This window comes from Asterias amurensis, chromosome 14 (genome assembly GCF_032118995.1).
Source record: "Asterias amurensis chromosome 14, ASM3211899v1".
Taxonomy (NCBI): domain Eukaryota; kingdom Metazoa; phylum Echinodermata; class Asteroidea; order Forcipulatida; family Asteriidae; genus Asterias; species Asterias amurensis.
In genome coordinates, this window is record NC_092661.1 from 15,104,464 (window position 1) to 15,127,186 (window position 22,723).

The 22,723-nt window shown below is 39.9% G+C and overlaps 2 protein-coding genes and 1 pseudogene across 5 annotated transcripts in view; all 3 read left to right on the top strand.

Moving 5' to 3' along the window:
- Nucleotides 1–9,285, top strand: part of LOC139946972 (uncharacterized) — a 145,324-nt gene extending 136,039 nt beyond the window's left edge. For all 4 annotated transcript variants that reach the window (XM_071944768.1, XM_071944769.1, XM_071944770.1 and 1 more), the window contains 4 exons: nt 139–271; nt 1,654–1,986; nt 2,263–2,434; nt 2,845–9,285. In XM_071944768.1, the coding sequence (XP_071800869.1) occupies nt 139–271; nt 1,654–1,986; nt 2,263–2,434; nt 2,845–5,274 (3,068 nt within the window). In that variant the 3' untranslated portion in view covers nt 5,275–9,285. The remainder of the gene's footprint in view (nt 1–138; nt 272–1,653; nt 1,987–2,262; nt 2,435–2,844) is intronic.
- Nucleotides 9,286–13,503: 4,218 nt separating this feature from the next.
- LOC139947109 (uncharacterized) lies at nt 13,504–20,827 on the top strand (annotated as a pseudogene).
- A 231-nt stretch (nt 20,828–21,058) lies between these two features.
- The window catches only part of LOC139947484 (origin recognition complex subunit 3-like), an 81,054-nt gene continuing 79,389 nt past the window's right edge, over nt 21,059–22,723 (top strand). Inside the window, exon 1 of the mRNA XM_071945410.1 lies at nt 21,059–21,153. Coding sequence (XP_071801511.1) covers nt 21,115–21,153 — 39 coding nt within the window. The 5' untranslated portion in view covers nt 21,059–21,114. The remainder of the gene's footprint in view (nt 21,154–22,723) is intronic.

Sequence of the window (22,723 nt, forward strand, 5' to 3'; positions counted from 1 at the left end):
TGGTTGAGTAGGCCAAACGATGCTTTTTTACTCTCTTTAATATTGTAAAGCGCTCAGTGACTGGTTTGATGTTGTGTACATTTTATGGACTAGGCGCAATATAAATCAATAAATTATTATTATTATTTTTATTATTAGATACCTTGGCATTTCCATCAAGTAAGCGACTGAAGAAACAGCGCAAGACGCATTTCAAGCTCTCTTTCAAGAAGAGCACCGGCAAGGGAGACACTGCGGACGTACTCTCCCCTCCCCCCTCTCCAAACTCGAAGTAAGTCATTCAAGATGAACTCTCTTGAATTCGAATTTGTAAAGACTGGCATGGCTCGCCCTTAACACTAGCCTGGCGAACATTGTCTTGTAAAAACTGCTCCAGGTTTAAAGTAAACACCAACTCTCCACTTGCCCTGTGGGCTAAGTCAAAATTGTGCAACCTACTTGTTTAAAAATGCTCATATTTCTTCCATTCAGATTTGATTAATGCATTTTTGTAATGTGATAATTTATTTTGGAGTGTTTTGAGTGTAATTTTATTTGCCTATTATTACACTGGTTGTTTAATTAATTAATGCATCAGAAAGAATTTTTTTTGACAATACATGTTTAAAATCAGGGCAACTAAAACTTCTTGGGGGCAAGTTATACCCAGAGTGTATTAGCTCGGTTGGCGACTTAACAAAAAAATTAAGAGCAAGGCCTGTTTGGTAAAGATTTTGGAAAAGGTGGAACTTTTGTGTTTAACAGTTGAATTGTGAATTTGTATTTTACCTTGTTGTGCTATTTGGTGTTGAATGTAATACTTCTGTGTATTATATTTCTTGATTTTCAGTTGGTTTTAGCTGGAGCTGTTTGATATAAATAATGTACACTTTATTTGATGCAGTACACAACTTCGCAAATACTAACTCAGAATGCGCGTTAGCCGTGGTTTGAGGTTCATGCTGGGTAGTTAGCGACCAAACGTTGTCACTAACTAGACCAGCATGCACCTCATCCTGCAGCTATCGCGTTCCCAGTATTTGCAAAGTTAACTCTGGTAATACTAAATCCTATTGAATGAATGAAAGAAAACTAGATTGGGCTTGCTAATCTATTGTTGTGTTTTTATTGTGCTGTGTATAACCTGATTCATTTGGGTCTGGGTGACGTTGTGATATCTTTTCCCGCCTTCCACCTTGTGTGGTCTAGGTTTACACTTTATTACCTGAGCGCAGGCTTTCTTTAATTTCTGGTTTTCCCTCAACCGAATCGGATTGTTTCTTGAATGTTTTGTCTTTGCAGGTTTTCTGTGGTTACAGTCCTTGATATAAATCCTGAATAGAAATAAGCACTAACCCCGTAAAAACTAAGTGAAATTTCATTGAATATTTTAAGTGTATATATTTATGTGTAGTTTTGCAATTTTTATAGCAAATTATAAAAAAAATTGTTCTTGCCGTCAGTTTTTGAGCCTTTGTAGGTTTTTCTTGTCTGGATTGCCTTGAGATTTGTGGTTATTCGCAGGCTTGTAGGCCTAGGCCTATTTATATAATTTGAGCTCTTTTTTATGTATTGTATACGACTGCCTGGAAATAAATTTTATAAATAAAATTAATAAATAGGTAAATTAATAAATGGTGATTAAATTTAATTCTTTCTCCCTCCCTCTCCTAGGTTATTTGGCATTCCGCTCCCGGTCCTCTGCCCCGAGGGCAACCTCCCAAAGACCATCATTGACCTCCTCACCACCCTCTACCACAATGGCCCCTACACCCCGGGAATCTTCCGCAAGTCGGCCAACGCTCGCATCACCCGGGAGCTCAAGGCCAAGCTCTCGGCGGGAGAGCCAGTTGCATTTGACGAGGTTCCGGTACCGGTGTGCGCTGCCCTTCTAAAGGACTTCATGAGGAATATACCCAATAGTATCATGTATAATGTGGTGTATGAGAACTGGGTCAACACCAACAACGTGGAGTTGGATGAGGAGAGAATCAACAGCATAAAATCGTGAGTATTTTTGCATCAAAATTGTCCTTCTTTTTTTTCTTCTTTTTTTTTTCTTCAAAAAAAAACTTTGTTACTTCAGGGGGATCCGTTCTCACAATGTTTTATACTATCAACAGCTCCCCATTACTCATTAATACCAAGTAAGTTTTTATACCAATAATTATTTTGAGTATTTACCAATAGTGTCCACTGCCTTTAAATTGAATTGAATTTAATTGAATTGATTACAAAAATTGTTGATTTGACGAAAGTTCCTCCTCTCCGCTTCATCCCCAGGATTCTGTCGGACATACCGAGCAGCAACCAGACCCTTCTGAGGCATCTCTTCTGCATCATGTACCACATCAACGAACGCTCTGAGGAGAACAACATGAACTCTTACAACCAAGCTGTGTGCTGCTCACCGAGTATGCTGTGGGCACCTAACTCAAGCGACTCCATGGCACAGGCAAGTAGAAGATAATATGATAATAATATGTAAAGGGCCTAATGCAAAAGTCTCCAAGGGCATAAAGAGAACAACAACACATACAATGAGTGAAAGATACAATACAAGTGAGCATATTACAAATAAGCAGCTTCAAAAAAATTAGTTTTTTTTACCTCTTTTTACACTTCTCAGTTTATGACAAAACAGCTTATCTCTGTAGTTGAATTTCTCATTTTTTGAGTTGGGGTGTTTTGTCGTGGAAGTGTCAAAATAGCAATCCCAACTTACAAATACAGAAGCATTTAGGAAAACAAACATAAGTGCACAATCTTAGAATATTTCAGAGTAAAAAGTTTCAGAGTAGAAAGCTATGAACTTCTGAAATGAGTCTGTACTCATGGCTTCTTTTGTTACACTTTATAACCCAGGTCCAGGCTACCGAGAAAGTGCCCCAAATTGTCCAGTTCATGGTGGACAACGTCCAGCAGATCTTCGGGGACGATGTGATCGATGTGTTCGGAGGACCTCCCATGAAGTTTGCAGAGCCCAAACGCCGAGATTCCGGTGACTCGGACAGCTTACAGGGATCGGTGGAAACAGGAGGAATGAAACGTGACGACTCATCCCTGGACAGTATCGATCGAGAGATGTTTTCAAATGAAGGATGGCCGAGCAGTCTCCCGGTCATGTCACAGTCGACACTCAGCCGGGATTCCGGACTCACCTCCAGCGACAACCAGTTGTATCCCGAATCTGACACGACAGACACCACAGATTCCGGCGTGGATGCTAAGGATAAATCTGGTCGGAGCAGCAGTCCAGGCTTCCCAACACCCCCGGGATTGAAGCACACAAGGAGTGCCTCGTCCGTCGAGAAAGGAGACGGCGATTATATTGACTCGAGGTACATGCAATCCAAAATGGCACATGTCAGGAGGGTATCGGAGCCGAACGCTGGCAGGACGGACATCGGGAAACGCTATGTCCTGACCAAATCGCAATCTGCCACGAACTCTATGGATAACAGTCCGGACGGCTCGGATAATGAGGTGGAGCTGAGTGAGGAAACGGTCAAAATGATCCGAGAACTGAATGAGGAGTGTAGCTTTAAGCTCCTCAGTGGTCTTTTACCTGACGAGGAGTCAGGACCAGAAGGAGAGGAATACTTAAAAGTGCTGGACAAGAGACGGCATGACTATCTCATGTCGCAGAAGAACCAACAGTCCGAATCGGCAAAGCCTTCTCCGGGCTTGGTCCCGCCGACTACAGGCAATTCGGTTCATTCTAGTCCCTCATCGCCAACTGATAAGTCCTCGCCCACTCAGAAACCAAAGCAGAGGAGGATCTCCATGCCTGCTAAGTTCTACAACCCCTTAACGGTCTTCCACAAGAAGGCCACCCCAAACAAACGTAACACGCCATCGACGTCGTCCTCGGAGGCTCTCTCCTCCAGCTCCTCTGAGAGAATCTACCCAACCCATGGCGTTGCTGTCCATGAACCCCGCGGCAAACTTATGGACCATCAGAATGAAAGGAACCGTTCCCGATCCGGCGGCAGCGCATCTCCAAGCGTGTCGCATCAGCGTTCACGTCGTCCTCGCATCTCGTCAACGCGGCAGCCGGGGAAACTATCCCCCGGCCCCCACCGTCGAGGTGTCACCTACCCGGAAACTACTTCACCGCCTCGCGAGTTTTTCCCACGTGATGCGACGCACCTCTCATTGCCCCGAAGTGAAAACACAGACACTCCGAGAGGGTTACAAGAGCATAAATCAGTTGGCGTTCCACGGTCGTTAAGCGATGACCAACTCACCAGCCTGTCTGATGACAAGATGAGAGATTCCAGCAATATTAGCAAGACCCCAAGTCCGAGAAACTCTTCTCCGGTCTCTGACAGTCCGCGACAATCCTCCCCGCCTTCTTATCAAGAGACAATGCATCGAAGGGCGCGCCTTCAGCGTCAGACTCGCTCACTGGACCAACCGGGTGTTCCCGTCTTTGAACGCGACGACTCCATACCACGGAGGCGGAAGTCTGGGGCGCTGTCTTGTAGTGTCTCGCGGTCACAGCCAGTCTGTCGCTTACCGAGCTCTCCTTACTCAACATCTCCCCCAAAATCCTCGCCCATTATGGAGAGCGGAGGAATCATCTTCCACATTTCAGACTCGGAATCCAGCGACAATGAAACTGTTGACGTTGAAAGTTTGCGTCTTTTCAGTTCGACACTCAGCAGCAGTATGCAATCAAAGCCATCTTCTATTCAGGTTCGACGGTCGTCGAGTGACAGGTCCAGAAGAGCTGAAGGCCGGACTGAATCCTTCACCAACGCGATGACCAACAATGTTCAGAGGACATTGAGTGATAAGCGAAAATCGTCCACGGATAAGGCGCCGCAAACTCCGCTGTTCTACGGTCAGGAGGCCACCCTGACTTCCCCTCGAATCCTTCCAAGCAGCAACACCCCAAGGATGAACACTGTCCGATCCAAACCTCAGTTCAGTCGCTCGAAGAGCATGGATGAGGACAACCTCCGCTGGAAGGCAGCTAGAATCAACTCGGTTGACTCTGCCATCTCAACCGGCTCGGAGATGTCGCCCAGTAACAACCGCTCATCGACGAACTTTTCTTTTCCGTCCACGACGGAGCAGGGTTTATCGCCGAAGGCCAAGAGCACAATGCAGGATTATTTCCTGAGTGCGGACCCTGTGAATGGCATGGTGACGTGTAAGGAGACGGAGCAAGCCGTCACAAAATCACGGCAGGACTGGCGCTACATTGCGGCGAAAGCCAAACGGCATTCTGTCGGGTTCTTGGATGAGTTGGACAATGTGGAATTCACCGAGGAATCATATGTTTAAAGGAAAACATTTCATTACACAAAAACAAATTTTATCAAACAATTTTAATTCGTCACCTCATTTGAATGAAACTCCATCTAGCATTGATTTATTAAAGTTGTGGTTCATTTATGAAGCAACCCAGTCGGCATGCACGACAGAATTGCTGTAAATACTGTAAATTTCCTGTACAAAAAAATTATTACAAATTGTACCGTTTACAATGTCAACTCATAACCAAAGTACGTAAGACAATGTATTCAAACTTCTTTCCTTTTATTGTATTTTTTATTTGTAAACAAAATATGCATTGGAAATGTTTTTTTGTAAAATCAATATTTTTGTACATAGTGGAGTACTTAAAGTGATTTTTTATTTTTTTTTATTTTTTTTTTAAACAAGTACAAACTTAATTTGTGGTTAACACAAAGTCCCATAGGAAAGTCTGTTTGACTACTGAGTTTGGTGAAAAGCCAAAAGATTTTATACGAAAATCAATCATACCAAATGTTACTGTGTTAAAACCTACCGGCCTGTATGTGAGCGACTCTGTTGTCTACAGTACAGCCATGTACTGAATTAGCGTCTTTGCCAAAGCAAATCGCTGCATTGAAGTATAGGCCCTTTTCGAAACAACGGCTGTGGCTTTGGATTCGGCTCAGGCTAGCTTCTCCCCACCTGTTGTTTTGACAATTGCGCGCGCTTTGGGTATATGCGCTCAGGGCTTCAGACAAGAGAACGGAGCTTCAAGCCAAAGCCGAAGCCGTGGTTTCGAAAAGGGCCGTAGAACATCTTTAGACTATTGTAACAGTCAAAGCCGTAGCTGCTAATTCTGATACAGCCTTAGCCAGTTTTGCGAGTTAGATTTGAATGAAGTCTGGTACAACACCTTATTCAGTCACAAATGAATACTCAATGGAATGCCTCAGACTACATTTACTATTGCTATGCCACATGGCTAGGTGCAAGCTTTTGTGTAACCTGTTTCACTCTACACAAAAGCTTGGCCTGAACCATGTGATGTACAAATGTAGCAACAATTATTTTGATGAGGGGTTCAGATTAAGCAATTTATAGTGACTGGTCAAGTTTTACGTACCAGGGCTTGTTTTCACAAAGCAATCAACCCTTCATAAGACAAATTGTCAGTATCACCATAGTAATTTGTATTGTGACATCACACTTTGCTTAGCAACTACGATTGAATTGCAGTTGAGATTAGTCTTAGCTCTGTGAGAAATCGGCCCTAGGACCCAGAGCTGTTCAGCTAAGCAGATTTCTTTGCTAAGCAAAAAAAAGTAAGAGGGGTACCAGCCACAACAATGCAAACCTTATTTGGCTGGTAACCTGTTTCTATTAAGCAATACTATAATGTGCTTAGCATGTTTTGTTGTGCTTACAGGCTTTATGAAGTGAGGACCAGACATTTTACAAATTGTACTCAAGTATTCCCTATTGCTGAGCTTCTTCCATACACACACATAGGCCAGCACAGACAAATGGCTTTTAGTGTCCCTGTTGTTTAGGGAATGTTTTTTGCTAATCAAGTTCTACTTTTTAACTTTACGTAAAAGGTCCACATTTAAAAGTATTTGTACAGCATTTTTTGCAGAACTAGCTCAGAAAGCCCACTAGAGGGCGCCAAGTCACACTTACAGCACAAATTTATATAACTTTAATATTATTGTAGCGGCTCATTATGAAATAATTATACCACTACTTTAATACATTTTTTAATATAACTTTGTTACAGCCAATGTATTGGTATGTCATTGCGTCACTGTGCAAATTAAGCAAGGGACCCCAGTTAAATTGCAGTCGTGTGAATAACACTTTAGAGTGGAATTGCGTTATGCCTTACAAACGGGATAGCGAGTTCACCTATGTTCATGGGAGATGGGCTAACAGGGCTGTGCCCTCATTCATCCCTGTAAATCACTTATCACTTAAGCTTGTTGGAACTTTGGAGCAAAAATAATTACAGCGTTTTTTTTTTTTTACCTTGATGAAAACCATTTCAACTGTACCTCTATACAGATTATCCCTCTATTGTTTTGTTTATTCAAAAGTTGTAAAAATATTGGGGGAAAAAACTGAAATATGGGTGTCTTCTTGGGGTAGAAATGGTGAGCAATTTAACATGATTTGTGTTAAATTTACTGCAGATGTCAGTTGGGTTTTTTTTTTCCTGAAAGATTTTTTTTTTTTTTTCACAGTGAAGTGAAATGTTTTCTCAATATGTCCAATACTGTCCAAAACTGTTGAACTTCTTATCTTACTAAATCTTACTAAGTAAGTTTTTATTTCCATTGATCTTCAGAGTGATAACCAACGGTACTCTGACCCTTTAAACACACAGGTGTCTAAAAACAATACTGTCAGTTCAGATTTATTAGAAGGGAAATGTTTTTATAACACCAGCTTCAGGGTTTTGAATACGTACTGAAAGCACAAGTGAAAGTAAATACAAATCAAGCCACAATGGCATCCAATAAAGGGAAAGAACAGTTTTTTTGTTTTATCCAAGAACCTCAGGCATCTGAAAGCACACAATTTTATGCAACAAGGGATTTTTTAGCCCAAATTTTGCACAGGTTTGTTATTTTATACATATTTTGGGATACACCCAGTCAGGATAGTAGTCTTTGATAATTACCAAATGTGTACCCCGCTTTCTTCTTAGCAATTTTCCGCTTAGCAAAAACAAGCAGCCTACCAGTCACAGATGGTACATGTGGTATGTTGTTTTGGCTGGTAACGTTATTCTTAAAGGCCGTGGACACTATTGGTGATTACTCAAAATAATTATTAGCATAAAACATTTCTTGTAAAAGAAGTAATTTTCAACGAATTTAGTTTCAAACATCTAAACAACCATCTAAACACACACAACTTCGTGTGACAAGGGTGTTTTCTTCTTTCATTATTATCTCGCAACTTTGACGACCGATTGAGCTCACATTTTCACAGGTTAGTTATTTTATGCATATGTTGAGATACACCAACTGTGAAGGCTAGTCTTTGACAATTACCAATAGTGTACACTGCCTTTAAGTATATTTTTGTTTGTGTTAAAGAAGCGCTGTTAAATTGGGCTCTTATTGTAACGGAGGACCGGTTTCGTTATTAGTAGTATATTAATTTCAGTTTCACTGGCCGTCAAGTATGCTGAACACGCGTATTAAATTTATAAGAAAAAAAAAAAAAATCAGTAACATTTTTGAACGATATAAATATACATTTATACTTAATGAGAATCTATGCATTATCCCCCAACCCATTCCCCATACCCCCCCCCCCCAAGAAAAACACGTAAAATAATTATAGCTAAATTTTTAAATACATCCAACTGTAACTTGCCATTAATGTAATTTTGAAAAGAACCCAGAAAAAGTTTGTATTTTGGAGGATAAATTTGTGTACCCCCTCCCCTCCTCCCCCACCACCTTCCACCAGCATAAACTAGACTGCACACACCTCAAAATGCAGTCTCACAAAGACATGATGTTGTTTCAGATGATTTTTTTTTATATGAAACTGTACTTTTAAAACTGCATTGTTAAGAATTATAACGCAACAGCTTTTTTTTAATTTACCAAAAATATTGTAAAATAATTTATTTGCAAAACAAAATTTGTATCTTAGCCAAAGAAGTGACATTTATATGTAAATAATACTTGTATATGAATTATAACATGCTCATTCTTTTTTAATGAATTATCTCAGCGCTCCTTCACTGGTAGTCTCATGTTGAATTTTATATTATCATTTAAGATAAAAAAATTCCTTCCACAATCATTTGTACAAGTTTCTAATCTGTGTTGAGATAAGTTATGTTCTCATTATTTATTTAGCTCTGAAATCTAAGGGCTATTATATGAAACTATTACCTGATTAATCTGTTGTTGTTGTTGTTGTTGTTGTTCTTGTTTTTCTTTGTTGTTATTATTATTGTTTTATGTTGTTGTCTTATTGGACATATTATTGTTGAGTATCCAAGTGAAATAAACAAATCACAACACAGTGTATATTGCTGAGGAAAACAACCGGATTTTTTGTTGTTTCTATTTTGTAGTGTTCTTAATTTTTACATTGACAATAGAAGGTCTGCAGAAAGACCATTGAGGAATCCTTTCCCAAAGTCAAACAGCTTAATACACCAGCTTCTCCCTGAAGACAATCTGAGCATACTGATCGAAACGTTGGGTTATTTTACCGTTGGTTCTTTTCAGAACCAACACCGTTGAGAGGTGTTTATGCACACGTTGTTGCCACAATCATTCCTAGATTGTGTCCTAACCCTATCATACTAGTACACCCTGTAAAACAAACTTGTATTGATATACTTTATGAGCAACCACTGCTGTAGTCTTGAAGTCAAGACGGTAACTGTTAAGCGCGGTGTAGCTACGGGGACGGTACACTCACCCTCGATCTCAGTATGTGTGTGTGTGTGTGTGAGTCGATCGCAATAGAGCTGCCACGCGCTACATACGACCGTTGCAAGTGTATAATCGCACTGTGACTGTTGCATGAACGGCGGACAAAATAGGCAGCGCATAACGACTTGTCATCAAGTCTACCACTGCTGCAGAGTTGAACACTGGATCATAGGGACTTTTCACTCATTTTCAGTCTCTTGTTAGTTTTGCAAATCATAAGAAACTATAAATAAATAGTAAACTTTCGGGTAGTAGAACCATGTGTGAATCTTCTTTGTGGGAGTGGTGGTGGCTCTGAAAAGAGCCGGTGTAGTCTCAACGCTTCGAACAAAATTCTTGCTCGTCTTCAGGAAAATTCTATTAAACAAGGCAAGATTACTGTCGATTTAACTGTTGCCGTCCGAAACAAATCGGAAGAAGTGATTTTCTTCATGCAACTTGTGTACATCATTTTGAGGAAACATTGAGTGCATTCCATTAGCTTCCCAACAACAAAGGATGTCAAAGCTATTCGAACGCAGCGGGGCAGATCGGTGTCGACCCGGGTCAATTTGTTTTTCTCCAAACGACATTGCAATGATTTGGTAAAAGAGCAGGCCAATTTCATTATGACGTATAATTTTGACGGAAAGAGCCAATTTTGACGGAAAGGGAAAACAAATATTGCAATACCGTTTGGAAAAAAAAATCGCGACCCGGGGATGCTAATCACGCGCACCCATTTTTGCCAATGAGAGTGGTTGTGTTGGGTTGTTTTTAGTTGTTTTTTTAATGTAAAAGTGGGTTCGTTTTTATACTGAACTTGGCAACTTCCCTGTACAGGTTTGGCTAACTGAAAACAAGGAAGCGATGTTGAAACACACAATATTTTGGGACTTTCATCCATAAATTTACCCAAAGTTTCGGTTGCGGAATCCGTCATGCAATGTTGTTTATTTTATTTTTATTTTTATATTTTTATGATTTGATCCCAACTGTGCACGCTCTGCTCGCTACAACACTTGGGGCAAATTAAAGAGAGCTGCCTGAGCCCCAAAAGCAACTAAACATCTCAAACCTATGCTCACCAGAATAAAGTTTACCAGCGAAACTACAGGTCGCATGTGCAATGTGTGACTGGTATCCTGCTCATTTCTGCTTAGCAGAAATGTCGCAAGCAATATTTATAGAACAATCTAACGCGGTTCCGAAAACCTAGGGTGTGCTTGGCCTGCGAGTTGGCATAATAGGCTACAGGGTTATACAAGGACATCATTGTTTAATTCTATTATTTCTAGTCTGAAATGTAAAATGAAGTGTAAAATACTAAAATCATTTATTCTGTGAATCATTGCCTTTTGAAACTGAGTCAAATTCAAGAAAACTTTATCCCTTTTAAAGGGAAGGTACACTATTTGTAATTGTCAAAGACCAGTGTTCTCACTTAGTGTATCTCAACATATGCATAAAATAACAAACCTGTGAAAATTTGAGCTCAATTGGTCATCGGAGTTGGGAGAAAATGAAAGAAAAAACACCCTTGTTGGACGAATTTATGTGCTTATAGGAATAAAAGACTTCAAGCTAGAAGTCTGTTATTATTTTATTGAGATATTACCTCCATTTCAAAATTTGTGCTACTTCCAAGGGAGCGGTTTCTCACAATGTTTTATACTATCAACAGCCCTCCAATGCTCGTTACCAAGTCAGTTTTTAAGTTAATATTTGTTTTGAGTAATTACCAAACGTGTACATTCCCTTTAAAAGTGTTGGTTTCGGTTGTTTAGTTCTTAACAAAACAAAAACAAACATACTTTTTATATGCTGAAAATTGTGCTTGCTTTTTGTTTTTACTTCTTTTCTTTTCCGCCGGACTCCATGTCCAAATTTCGGTTTGTTAAAAACGGTCAGTTATTTTCACACACAACATTCTAACATTGTTCATTGATACAATAATTTTACTGGTTGAATTGTATTGCTTACTTTACCTTTCCCCCTTTTAAATTTGATTTCAATTTTATTTCCTTTCCTTTGTTTCTATTTCATTGAATATTTTTCTAGCTCGTGTACGTTGTTTTCTCAACATGGAACATGTTATGTGTACCTCGTCGATCCTATACTCACTTTCCGAAACAAAAACATTATGCTATTCTTGTAATGACACCAATAGCACATGAAAGAGACCTGGGCCCAATTTTACAGAGCTGCTTATAAGCAGAAAATGTTGCTTAACAACACTCTGCTAAGCGGAAATGAGCAGGATACCAATCACAAATGGTATATGTGCCATGGTAGTTTGGCTGGTGACCTTAAGCATAATTTTGGTGTGCTTAGCATATTTGCTGTGATAAACAGTTTTGTCCAAGGCCCACACTTCGTGTATCACAACTTATATATAAAATACCAAACCTGTGAAAATTTAGGCTCAATTGGTCATCGGAGTTAGGAGAAAATAACGGGAAAACCCACCCTTGTTTCCGCTTGTTTCGCCGTGTCATGACACGTGTTTAAAATAAATCCGTAATTCTCGATATCGAGAATTGATATTGTTTTAATGTTTTCTCAAGAAGTAAAGCATTTCGTGGAATAATATTTCAAGAGAAGTCTTTCACCATTACCTTCTGTAAACTCTGTAAGTTATTTGTAAATCTGTGAACTTTAAAAAAAATCTGTTCCGAAAGGGTCGGACACAATTGGTAATTACTCGAAATAATTATTAGCATAAAACCTTTCTTGGTATCGAGTAATTGGGAGAGGTTGATAGTATAAAACATTGTGAGAAACGGCTCCCTCTGAAGTAATGTAGTTTTCGAGAAAGAAGTAATTTTCCACGAATTTGATTTTGAGACCTCAGATTTAGAATTTGAGGTCTCGAAATCAAGCATCTGAAAGCACCAAACCTCGTGTGACAAGGATGTTTCTTCTTTCATTGTTATCTCGCAGCTTCGACGACCAATTGAGCTCAAATTCTCACAGGTTTGTTATTTTATGCTTATGTTGAGATACACCAAGTGGAAAGACCGGTCTTTGACAATTACAAATAGTGTCCAGTGTCTTTAATCAATCCTATACTCACTTTCCGAAACAAAAAACATTATGATATTCTTGTAATGACACCAATAGCACATGAAAGAGACCTGGGCCCAATTTCACAGAGCTGCTTATAAGCAGAAAATGTTGCTTAACAACACTCTGCTATGCGGAAATGAGCAGGATACCAATCACAAATGGTATATGTGCCATGGTAGTTTGGCTGGTGACCTTAATCTGACAAGCATAATTTTGGTGTGCTTAGCATATTTGCTGTGCTTAAGCAGCTCTAGAAAGTTTGGCCCTGTATATCCTTGGAGGATGCATGTGTGGAGATAAGGAAATGTCTCATTAGTCATTATAGAGCGAGGGTATACCTTTGGTATAATTACCTTCTTTTTAATAGTGACCATAACAAACTCACTTGGTACGAAGCAATGCTTCTGTTGATTTTATGTAAAACATTTTGAAAAACAATTCCCTTTATATGAAAGGAATGTGATTAAAAACAATTCAATTTGAGAATTACATGATTGGAACATGCAATCGTTCATCCATAAAGTAGTTTGCTACGACAGTTTATGCAGTTTGTTTATTTAACCTTTTGAGCTACTTCTACCTTCCTTGTTTTATTCTCAACCTGTGAACCATAATTACATCACCGAGCATTATCATATTACGCGTCAAACTAAACTTTCACTTTCTCTTATAATAATAATAAATTTACCACACGTACCATTTCCATTTCGGTGATCGTCACTGGAATAGTTGAAGATTTATTTTGCAGAGGATCATACTCGTTGCGGAAGTCTCCACAGTCGTTTTTTAAACAAAGAAAAGCAACGAAGTCCGTCTTTTATAATATTTAGATTGACACTGCGATTGGCCGCGTACAACATTTAGCTTGGATATTGGTAACGTAGTATTTTGCGACTTAATTTGTTTGATTAGTAATAAGAATAAGATTACTCTGTGTGTTTTATTTCACTTGTAATGAATTACATGAGATTCGGTGAATGATGTTTGATGCTTTGCGTGGTGTGTATACAACTTGCAGTATGATTTTTAATTGTAAATGGTTTGTACAACCATAGTGTAAAACTCTTTTGGGAGAAGTATCGGTTCTGAGAAGACCGGTGTGGTGGTCTCGACGTTTCGCATTTTACTCAGCTAGTCTTGGTGTTGGTTCTGAAAAGTTCCTCACGAGACGGGCAGAATACATGTAGGCCTAGGTTTGACTCCCACCAAAGATGATTGCCCATTCCCTTGGTACAATAGTGAAATGTGTACCATTGTACCAATGTCTTTGTTCCCTGATTATTTCCGTTTGATCCTTGGATTAATTTCATATCATCTTTTAAAAGACAAGGATTATACTCGCAATTAGTTTGTAGGCCTTCTCAACTCTGAAATCATAATAATTTTCATAAGATTGTAACTAACAAAAATATACCTACGGTATAATGTGAAATATGGTTCATGGCCTGTCGTTACGACCCTAGGTATTGACTAAGCCATAGTTTGAATATTAACTTGTGTTGAACAAATTTTAGCAGAAACAAACTAATTTGTAGTTTGTATTTTACAGTATAAGTCAGAATGGGACTCTCTTCATGCTCGACGCAACCTGCTGTTTTCACCTTCGTCCTCATCGTCATCAATTTATGTCAAGTGATAGCTACTAGCCCCATGAATGCACCGAACGAATCCACCACCACTAATAGCACGACTCCTACCACCACTAATGAGTAAGACTCCTCCAAGTTTCAAATACACGAAACTCGAATGAAACTGCTCATTAACCCACACTTGTCAGTACCAAATTGCATCAGATGTTCGGCAAAAGAAATATACTTCTTAGAAACGTCACACAAGAAAGCTACAACTTAAGTGTTTGGGCCACAAGCAGTATAATACCAAATGGGGGCCCTTCTTGTTTTACTATACGCAGTAGCGTAACCACGGCGGCGGGGAACCCCTCCCCCTCCCCCTCCCCCCGCCCACCGCTCAGATTTCTTTCCCCTGAACTGATATGTTGACAGCCATTGTTCTCGCAAATGCCAGCATCTTAATGCACGGGGGACAACTGTATACATAATATTATCAAAGCTTTCTATTAAGTTTTACAGATACCGTTTGTGTCCTGTTTATCCATCATGCATAATTTGTAATACGTGTAATTATTTTGCAAGTCGGAGACAAAAATGAAAGCGCATTTTTCCCCTCTGACTTGAGATGAATAACATCCCTTTTGTAAATCCATAATAGATTAAACCTACATTAATTAATACATTTTTTCTTTTAATTTCAGGACGATGGAGTCAGGCTCAACAAACAATGATACCAGCGAAGCCCCAACAGGTATAAGTAATTGTCTGAGTAATATAATATATAATATACTACCAACATACACTGCCAGATCTCCCTGATTCTGCAGAAAGTTCCCTGAAAATAGACCAATCTTTCCATTTTCTGATGACCCAAAAATTAAGTTGTCAACCCTGATCGTTGTCAGATATTATAGACACCAAAAATGAATCAGAATTTACACCATGATGTTAAAACAACACTAATCTGCCTACTCAATTACATTGGTGTTATTTTATACCCCAAATATTGAGCCCCCAACCTCAAGGTTTTAAAAAACTAGCTACACCTCTGCCGTTGACGGCGTGCGTAAAAATGACAATAATTATTTTGACGTCATCTATGGGATGTTGTTTTGGTTTACATGCTGCAGCAATTAAAGCGGCTAGCTAACCAAACGTAGCTCCCACATATTACGTAAGATGACCTAAAATTACTTTTCGTGAATCTTTCTTAAAGCACCGGCGGAGGATATGTTTTATTATAAAGTTGGTTTAATTTTTCACAACTAAAACTTGTTAATCTCAAGTGAACTCAATTTCTCTTGCGCATCGGCACCACATAAATTAACCGTTCCCATACCTCAAAATATTCATAAACTTGTTTTGAAATGTTTCTCTTCCTAGCACCTTGAGTGTCTTATTGGTAGGCATTGTGCTACATGAGACTACTTGTACCTTTTGCTTAATCTTGTTTAATTGAGCAGCTCCATGAAACTAGGCCCTTTATTATTTTCTGCCGTTTAAAAATTCATTTTTTTTTTGCGTAAATTAGTTACAAGCGATGCTCATCAATTATAAAAAAATGCCGTATTGTGTGTGTCTTTTCAGATGCATGGTATCAAAGGACCTCGCCCATGGAAAACAACACAACCTTTACAACAGCAGTTCCTACGTCCTGGACTGCATCAGACTATGGGTTGATTTGTAGTTTCAGTGTCCTGGCATTGATGATAGTGTTTGGGTTGGTACCTCAGGTGTCAATCACTATGGATAGACTCTACTCCAGGTCGGTAAACGAGAGACGGTCACGCTTAACAGAATGGACCGCATCGTCGGGACACAGCTTCGAATGTCGTGAGTTAAAGAAGACAAAATGGCCATGATAAAAAGGGAAAGGACAGAGTACCAAAGGGATACGAGCACGTTGTTTAACTCTCCGTTTTTGTTCTTCTTTTTGGGGTGGAAGCCGTAACGTTTGATTAGGCAATCCCAATTTTTTGTTCACTTATACCACATTCGTTTCACCATGTTTCACCCACCAATTTCTGTTTGTTTTACCTGTCAAATTTTGTCTTCTCATGTCCCTTGCGAGGCTCGAAGCCGTACTTCCTGAAGATTTTTTTTGTTTACTCAACTCAACCTAGTTTATTTTAAAAAATAATCGGGGTTTTAAAGATATATTTTTCTATTTTCAGACCAGGCCTTCGTCTTGACTTGCATGTCGATGGAAGCGTTGATGACGATTCTGTTCTTATGATGCCCGAGCAACTGATGGCTGAACCTGTTCAGCGACCGGTCAGTGCCGACCAAACGACTCACCACCCCGTGGAAGACGCTCCAATCGGCGTCTCTCCTCGTCGTGAAATTCAAGTTGGAACCGGACACTACGAGGAATGTAAATTTGCGGTAAGGAATTAAAGACACTGGACACTATTGGTAATTGTCAAAGACTAGTCTTTACAGTTGGTGTATCTCAACATATGCATAAAATAACAAACCTGTGAAAATGTGAGCTCAATCGGTTGCGAAATAAATAATGAAAGAAAAAACGCCCTTGTCACGCGATGTTGTGTGCTTTCAGATGCTTGATTTCGAGACCTCAAATTCTAAATCTGAGGTCTCGAAATCAAATTCGTGGAAAATTACTTCTTTCTCGAAAACTACGTCACTTACAATGTGTTATACTGTCAACCTCTCCTCATTACTCGTTTCTTGACAAGAAAGGTTCAGTGGTAATAATTATTTTGAGTATTTACCAATAGTGTCCACTGCATAACTCAACTGATTTTATTTTGTTCAATTCTCAAGGACGTCATGTGAAGAACAAAAAAGACGAAACACAAGCAATCGTGCCTCGTCATATTTATTTTAGCGGAATGCGTTCTTGTAAATAACTTTCTGTGGTGGTCTAAACAGATCATAGAAGTTTTATGGAGATGGGACACCAACACGCACACCAACGATTGAATTATTCTGGTAATAAAACACATTGATTCACTTGTTGTTGTACACGTTTCAATGGCCTGACTTTTCCAACGTACCATGATGTTGTGTTGGAACCATAGTGCTTGAACTCCCTTTTCGAATGAATCCCTCCCTATTTGGCAACAAAACCTTTTTGGAGTTTTATTGTTCCATTGGGTAGCGGACACCACAGCGGCTCATATCAGTATGTAAGCCTGTGACAAACATTGTACTGTAAACATGTATTTTTTATATTTTTCCATTTTTCAGAGAGCTTCTGCCGAAAGTCTCGATTTGTTGATGGACATGAGTGATCTAGAAGAAGCAAAGGTAGCCATCAAGTCAACCCGTGATGCCGAAGCACTGCGATTCAGATCCTACTCCGCCGACCCATCCAGTAGCACCACCAATCAGCCGAAGTATACTACTACCAGACTCTACTCCAACCCTGAGAGGGACAGGAAGGGTGGAAACACCCTACCTGAAGCCCCCGTGGATATGAACTGCAGCATCTCCACCACGGGCATGGATGACTTAAGGGATGCAGACTGCAGCTCTACAACAACCTCGTTTGTCAGAGAGGAGAGCGTTGACATGTACGGGCCTGATTCCCCAACTTCTGCAGACTGTAAAAACGAATCGTTCATCCATTCGCCTTCAGCATCTGCAGTTGTTGCGTACCACGAGAAACTGGAGAAGCCAGCGGCAGACTCCAACCCTCCTAGGAATGCCCTCTCAGTTGGTCCACATGTCTACGAGGAACTCAAAGACATGCGAACCGGCAATGAAGCTGCAACCTCCGAAGAGAACGAAGCAGCACCCCGCCGTGACGACTGCAAGATCACCTTCCCGCAGTACTTCCAGCTGAACGATCGGGTGATTGAGGACGCCAGGGCAGCCGCTGGGCACGTGAAACCCCGCACGGCTCAGACCCTACCCCGTCAGGACGTGCCATTCTCCGTGTCGCTTCTTGCGACATCGCCCATGGATGAGTTCGCTGATGTTGGTAATGCGAACCCTGTCAGAGCCCGCCGCGGGACGGGGATCATGGCCGTCATGAACCAGCAGCATAGACTCTCTGACGGGGCTCTTGATGATAAAGCACGGCAAATTCACGAGGTTATTAATCCGTACAGCTCTCTCCACAGGCAGAATGTAGTACCGAGTATGAAGCCTTATTCTAAGCTAAATCGGGGCCCGTCTGATGCTGTTGGTGGCAGTCCGAAGTTTCCATCGAAGAATGTGTACGACAAGCTGAACTTGACTGGTGGCTCTGATTTTACAGATCAGTCTCAGCTTCATGAGACAAGGCTTTGAATAATCGAATGTCAGATAACTCGTCCATCGGACAACTCGTCCGTCGGACGACTCGACGGTTCGACTTCGAGACAGCTCGTACGTCGGACAACTAGACGGTTGAGACAACTCGACGGTTGAGACAACTCGACGGATGGGTGGCCAAGACAAGTCGACGGTTGAATGGCTAATCACCGCTACTAAACAATTTATTTTATCTAGATTACTAAAGTGCAGGTGGTGCCAAAATAAAGTTAAAAAGCGGTTTGGGATTCAAGCAGTTTGGGATTAAACAATATAGGACTAACCTAATTATTGATGGACGTCAAACATTTTTGCAGTTATCATGGTTATCATGAAAGTATACCCCATTGGAAATCCACTTTGAGTATGCCGATTGTCTGTAATGCTCACTGTGGCCGCTGTATGTACAAATATATATATATATATATATATATATATATATAAAAAGAGTGTATCCTGCTGCCATCATCAGTTGCATAAATGCATTATAAGTCATGACTACTGATTTTCAAAATGTCAAAAAGGGACATATTTTCCTCCCAGCCTCAGTTTGGTATACATTGATTTGAATGGGAGAAGAACAAAACAAAAAGGCAGCACCACATGGAAATATAGTTATGTAGAATAATTATGCAGCCTCCAATGATGGAATTTGTATGACTCCGGAGACCAATTAAAACTGTTAATAAAGCACGCACAAAATAATCTGCAGGGTAACCAGCCAAAATGTGACTGGTATACCCAGCGAATTTTTGCTTAGCGAACAAAAATCTTAAACAGCATTCTGTGCCTAAAGCACTTAATTTGTTGTACTAACTATTAAAAGACGTTACCTCGATTATATAAAAAAAAAAGAGAAAACAACTCAAACGAAGGTTAAATTTTTCTACGAAAAAACCCCTTTGTTTAGACTAAAAATGTTTGTTTAGACTAAATACGAAATTCTTCTTTTTGTTAGTTTACATATACAATGTGCTAGAAATATTTTATTTGATATTAAAACTTGGATCGAGGATGCCTTAGGCTCCGCCAGAACATGTTTCACCATAATAAGTTTAAAGACACTGGACACTATTGGTAAATGTCAAAGACCAGTCTCCTCACTTGGTGTATCTCAACATATGCATAAAATAACAAGCCTGTGAAAACTTGACTCAATTGGTCGTCGAAGTTGCGAGAGAATAATGGAGGGAAAAAACGCCCTTGTTGCACAAGTTGTGTGCTTTCACGAGATGCCATGATTTCGGGACCGACGTTGAGGTCTCGAAATCAATATTTTCAGTGAGAAATTGCTTCTTTCTCGAAAACTACGTTTCTTCAGAGGGAGCTGTTTCTCACAAATGTTTCATACTATCAACAGCTCTCCATTACTCATAACCATGCAAATTTTATTGAGTAATTACCAATAGTGTCCAGTGCCTTTGCCTCGATAAGGACAAGTGAAAAGCCAAGAGTTAGTTTGATCATACTGAGTGCCTCTTTAAAGGCAGTGGACACTGTTATATTAGTAATTGTCAAAGACTAGCCGTCACAGTTGGTGTATCTCAACTAACAAACCTGTGAAAATTTGAGCTCAATCGGTCATCGAACTTGCGAGATATAATGAAAGAAAGAAAAAAAACTTTGTCACACGAAGTTGTGTGCGTTTAGATGGTTGATTTCGAGACCTCAAGTTCTAAACCTGAGGTCTCGAAATCAAATTCGTGGACAATTTCTTCTTTCTCGAAAACTATGGCACTTCAGATGGAGCCGTTTCTCACAATGTTTTATACCACCAACCTCTCCCCATTACTTGTCACCAAGAAAGGTTTTATGCTAATAAATATTTTGAGTAATTACCAATAATGTCCACTGCCTTTAACATAAGACAGATGTTCCAAAGGCACTGGACATCCTTGGTTTTCATCGCCCAGCATTCTCACTAAGTTGTATACCAACAAAATAAAATAACAAATCTGTGAAAATTTGAACTCGTTGGTCATGAAGTTGCAAGACTGAGAATAATTAAAGAAAAACACCATTGCTAGGCCTACGCCTGAAGTATTTTAATATTTTGGGTGAGATTACCTCTTTTCAAAAAAACTACCTTGCTTTAGAGGGAGCCCACAATGTTTTATACTATCAACAGCTCTCCATTGCTCTTATGCTGTTTTAAGTATTTACCAGAAGTTTCCAGTGCCTTTTTGAGATAAGTATTTTCAAGAGCATGGTATATTAGACTGTAAGCAAGGAAAATGTAAATAAACATTGCAGCCGTTCTAGCTATATCGACTCAAAATCGGACAGTGTTTTTTGTTGTCAACGCAATAATGTCAGAAGATTTCCGTGAGATAATCATATTTTATTCAACATAAAATAAGGGCGCTATTTTATAAAATTGAGCCCGAAAAGTAGGTATGTAAATGTTTGTACGTGGCGCTCCATACATAAAGAGCAGTCTGTGCCAAATCGACTGGTTCCTGGACGTCATTAAGTTGACCGTTGATGACACGCGCGGAATTGGAATTATGTCATCATAATACAATCCAGTTACAAACATGTGTGCGGATTCCCTACAAACGAGCTCCGTTTCGAAGGTAAGGTGCATTCAAATTCAAGAATATTATTTCCACATTTTTGTCACTAATTAATAACCGTGCGACGGAGACTGACTTTTAGTACACCAGTTTGCTTTACGAAAGTGAACTGAACAAACTCCACCGAAGTTCTAAACTTCGTTTTGTTCACACATGACAAACGGAGTCAGAGTGCACTGGTTATTTTGGGGGCAATCTTGAAAATGGCTATTAAAATTGGCGCGGTGTGTTGTTCTTTCTACGCTCACGCCTCTTTAAGTTAAAATTTGCGCAGGCTACCTGGGGCGCAAACTTTGAACACCGCGCGATCTATGTCGTTCAACCATAAATTCTGCCACTTTTTTTCTTTCGTGAAAAAGTAAGCTGTATTAAAAAGAGAATGAAAAAGTTTCCTGCCACCACTGTTAAATTCGTTGTGAAATATCAACTAATTTTCTCAAATGAAACATTCTTTTTTGTAGAAATGGTGAAAAAGTGGTCAGGTGGTGGCAGGATACTTCTAGAAACTATATAAGGCTCCCCGTGACTCGTGAGCCTTATTAAGTTATAGGGGTCTAATATTTTGGGCCTCCTTAACGCTATGCGTTTTTCAAATCAGCGTTGATAGGTGAAAGTTTTACGACTGTTAGCCAGCAATAACTGAAGTTTCTTTTGTACTACACTACCAAAACTTTTCCTCCAAACTCCACATGGGTTTGTAACACCCCTTTCACAGAATGGTTTAGTCCGACTCGGCTGCGGCTCGGCAGTTCGTCGATTTACATGTAGTAGGCTGGTGCCCGATTTATAAAGCGTTGAGCATATTGAGAAGTCCAAAAACGTGCGATGCGGCAGAAAAACAACAGTGAGTACTGAGCAGAAAATTGCATTTGTTGACACTGTTTTTTAATTTGACTCAACAAAAAGGAAATGCAAGCATTATGAATGTATATTGAGTATGTGGGGAACGTTTTGGTAGTGAAGTACAAAAGAAACTCTGGCTAACGGTCGTGAAACTTTCACCTATCAACGCTGATTTAAAACGTTAAGGAGGCCCAAAATATTAGACCTCTATAAGGCTCGCGGGGGAGCCTTATAGTTTCTAGAAGTAGTGGCAGGATCGGATACAAAAAAATGTCCACAAATTTTTATAGAATTCTTTTAAAAAGTCCGCCTATAAAATCAACGTTTTTAAGGCAGTGGACACATTGCGATTTACGTAACCCTCTTCCCGACAGCCGCCAGGCCGGAAGGTGATGAGATTCTCTCGAGCGGCAATCGACAATCTGGTCCAACACGTATAAATTTCAACAGCTAGTCACCAGATTTGCCCCATTTCTACCACTTTAAAGAATCATGACTAGGCCTGGGCGAATTATTCGAATATCCGGTTAATGGCAAATAGGTTTTCCTATCCGTAACCGCGAATGCCTTTTTTTTCTTAACCGGATATCCGCATAGGGCGCAAATACCTGTGTACAAACCGGATAATTCTGTAATAACAACCGAGTAACCGGATATTCTTTAACTATCCAAATATCCGCGGACGTCGGGCGACAACGGATATAAATGTTTCGTCTGAATCCTTATG